At 48.4% G+C, this 2,675-nt stretch overlaps 1 protein-coding gene across 1 annotated transcript in view; it reads left to right on the forward strand.

The window, feature by feature from the left end:
- Positions 1-2,675, forward strand: part of PLEK2 (pleckstrin 2) — a 9,906-nt gene that overhangs the window by 4,241 nt on the left and 2,990 nt on the right. The window contains exons 4-6 of the mRNA XM_009587167.1: positions 408-499; positions 833-1,020; positions 1,529-1,630. Of these exons, the coding sequence (XP_009585462.1) occupies positions 408-499; positions 833-1,020; positions 1,529-1,630 (382 nt within the window). The remainder of the gene's footprint in view (positions 1-407; positions 500-832; positions 1,021-1,528; positions 1,631-2,675) is intronic.

Here is a 2,675-nt window from a genome sequence, read left to right on the forward strand (position 1 = left end):
CATTTTTTTTGGGGGGTATGTGGATTCTGCACAGGCATCTCACTGCTGGCTTGAAGACCTTCCTAGTCAGCTGCAGAGGTTCTCACTGGGGAGATATATTACCTTGGAAGATGTAGTGTCAGGGAGACTGAGCAATGACATTGTTCATGCCATATTGATGAGCTTTCAAAGCTGATAGCTGGAATCCAGACTAGGATTTTTAGGGTGCATCATGTTAAACAAGAGGAAACAGAGAACTGATTAAGAAATAGAAAAATTACATTAATTGGATTTATGTTGAGAAGGTAAATCAAGGCTGACTATAGCTCAGTTTGAAGTGCTTTAAATCCCAGGCACTGACAGAAGTACGTGACAGTTTCTGCCTGTCTTTCTATTCTAGTAACGTTGTCCTGTGTCCTCTTTTACAGCCACATAGTGGAGAGAATGTGTGACAGCAGTACTGGAATTAAGCTGACTCACAACTTGCAGCAAGGCAACAGATACAAAGAGACCTTCACAGGTACACCTGCTGCAGGCAAAGACCTTCCTCGCATCTGGCATGCCACATTGCAGTGACAAGGGAGCTACTGTACTGCCTTCCTGGTGGGATGAATTGTGGCCCAGTGGAAAGTACTGGTGCAGCCAAATTCTCCGACAGCTTTCTCTCTTGCTCTTTGGATATATGGAAGCACACGCAGGACCTCACACTTTAGGTCAACCTTGCATTTCATTGACAGTCTTTGTCATGGTGCCAAAATGTTTCCACAAATGAAGGCCTGTGCGGCAGGAGACCATCTGTCTCGCCTTGGAAGAGCACGTTGCCTTGGTATGAGAGCTGCCTTTCTCCCCGCAGGTTCTGCCGTCGTGGACTGGCTCATCTCCAATAGCTTTGCTGTGTCACGGTTCGAGGCCGTCACCTTGGCATCCATGCTGATGGAGGAGAACTTCATCAAGCCCGTGGGAGCTCGTAGCACCGAGGCCACGCGCTACAGCGACCTCTCTGAGCAGTTCCTCGACGACTCCACCGCACTGTACATGTTTGTAAGTGATGTGGCTGCCAACAGAGGCACCTTCTCTGCCCCTCACTTGATTTGGGGCAGTGGTAAAGGGGACATGCACAGCACGCAACCAAAGGCAAAATACACAAGCTATGAAAGCAGACACAAAAGGAGCAGCTGTAGGCTTTTAATAGTGCTAACACTTGCACTTTTGCTGGAGACAAATGGGTACATGGATATGGAAGGATCTACAAATTACATAATTAGGCATTAAAAGGGGTGCGTCCCTTGGGTGCAGTGCTGTGTCTGCATTTAACAGAGGCTGAGCTGCAGTTCTGCTGAAAATCAAGGCCACAGTGCCTGTGTAGGCTTTACAGCTGTAATTTGTTGCTTGTAAATCTCAGACCTGCTGAGCTGAGCAGCCGGGATACGGAGTAGAATTTACTTGGGAAAAATGAACTAAAAACAGCTCAAGGAAAATAAAATGCAGAACTTTGTACTTAAGCGTGTGTTTAAATTAAAAAGTGGAACCATCTTTTCCCTATTTGCAGGCCGAGAGCAGTAAGAAAAATATCGGTTCCAAGGAAGAGCTACAATTTAACATCTCTGAATTAAGCGGCACAATTGTGAAGCAAGGATTCTTAGTGAAACAGGTAAACAAGGTCTTTGAGCCCTCACTAGAAAACAAGAAAAATTACAGCTCTTAGGGCTTCCTAGGGAATAAATGTGATTTATACGAGCATGGCTGGAGAGTGGTGGCCAGCAGAGCTAACTTGCCTGTCAGTACTACTATCAGAGATCATGTGGTGAAGAGTACCTGGTTATAAAGAAGTGAGCTATGGAGCTTGCTGCTCAGGCAGCATTAATTGGATATTCTGTATATATTGAGTGTATACTGAAAGGTATAAAATAGTATCAAAGCAAAAGTCCCACACAAACTCCAAATCCCACCAGAGGTATTACATTTACTTCCAAGCAGATCCACTGTTCCTCTGGTCTAACCTGTCCCATCCGGGTTGTGTGAGCAGCTGTGATGTTCTGCTGGCCACAGACAAATTTTGAAGCTGAGTAGATTGACATTTGCATGAAGTGGCCATTAACCTGTGGACAGTCACTCATGTACCCATAGATGCTCTAGTGGTGGTGAGACCTGTTTTCTTTGGGCATAATTACCTGTTAGCAGTAATTGTTTATAGGATCCCACCCTTAGTCTGCAAGACTTAGTTTCCAACCCTTGCTACGAACAAGACGAGGATTAATCGCGCTGTTTTCAAAGTATAACCTGCAGAGGGAACCCTACCTGCACCGCATGGCCACATTTCTACTCTGGACCTTTGTACCCTGAGCTCCGATTTTTGTGTTGTGCAAACTGGATCATCAGGTGCTCCCCAACCCTCCCTCCTCCAGCTGCCAGGGTGCAGCGAGGGCTGGCGAGGAGCTGGGTGCCAGGAGCTGCTGGGGGATCCCCACAGGGCCGGCAAGACATCACCACAGGACATGAGAGCTGCCCAGGAGCCTCTCCCCATGGCCAGCAGCAGTAAGGGGCAGCCCGCAGTGGCCCCAGCCCTCGGCTGGCCCTGAGCCGCAGCACCAAACCTCCAGGAGCCGGGGGATGCTCTCAGGGCCTGGCGCAGGCTTGCAGTGCTGTCCCGCACTGTCAGCAGCTGGGAGGGCTGCGGGGGAAAGAGGGAAGAGCTG

Source organism: Fulmarus glacialis, unplaced genomic scaffold (genome assembly GCF_000690835.1).
Source record: "Fulmarus glacialis isolate BGI_N327 unplaced genomic scaffold, ASM69083v1 scaffold29931, whole genome shotgun sequence".
In the NCBI taxonomy this organism is placed as follows: Eukaryota; Metazoa; Chordata; class Aves; order Procellariiformes; family Procellariidae; genus Fulmarus; species Fulmarus glacialis.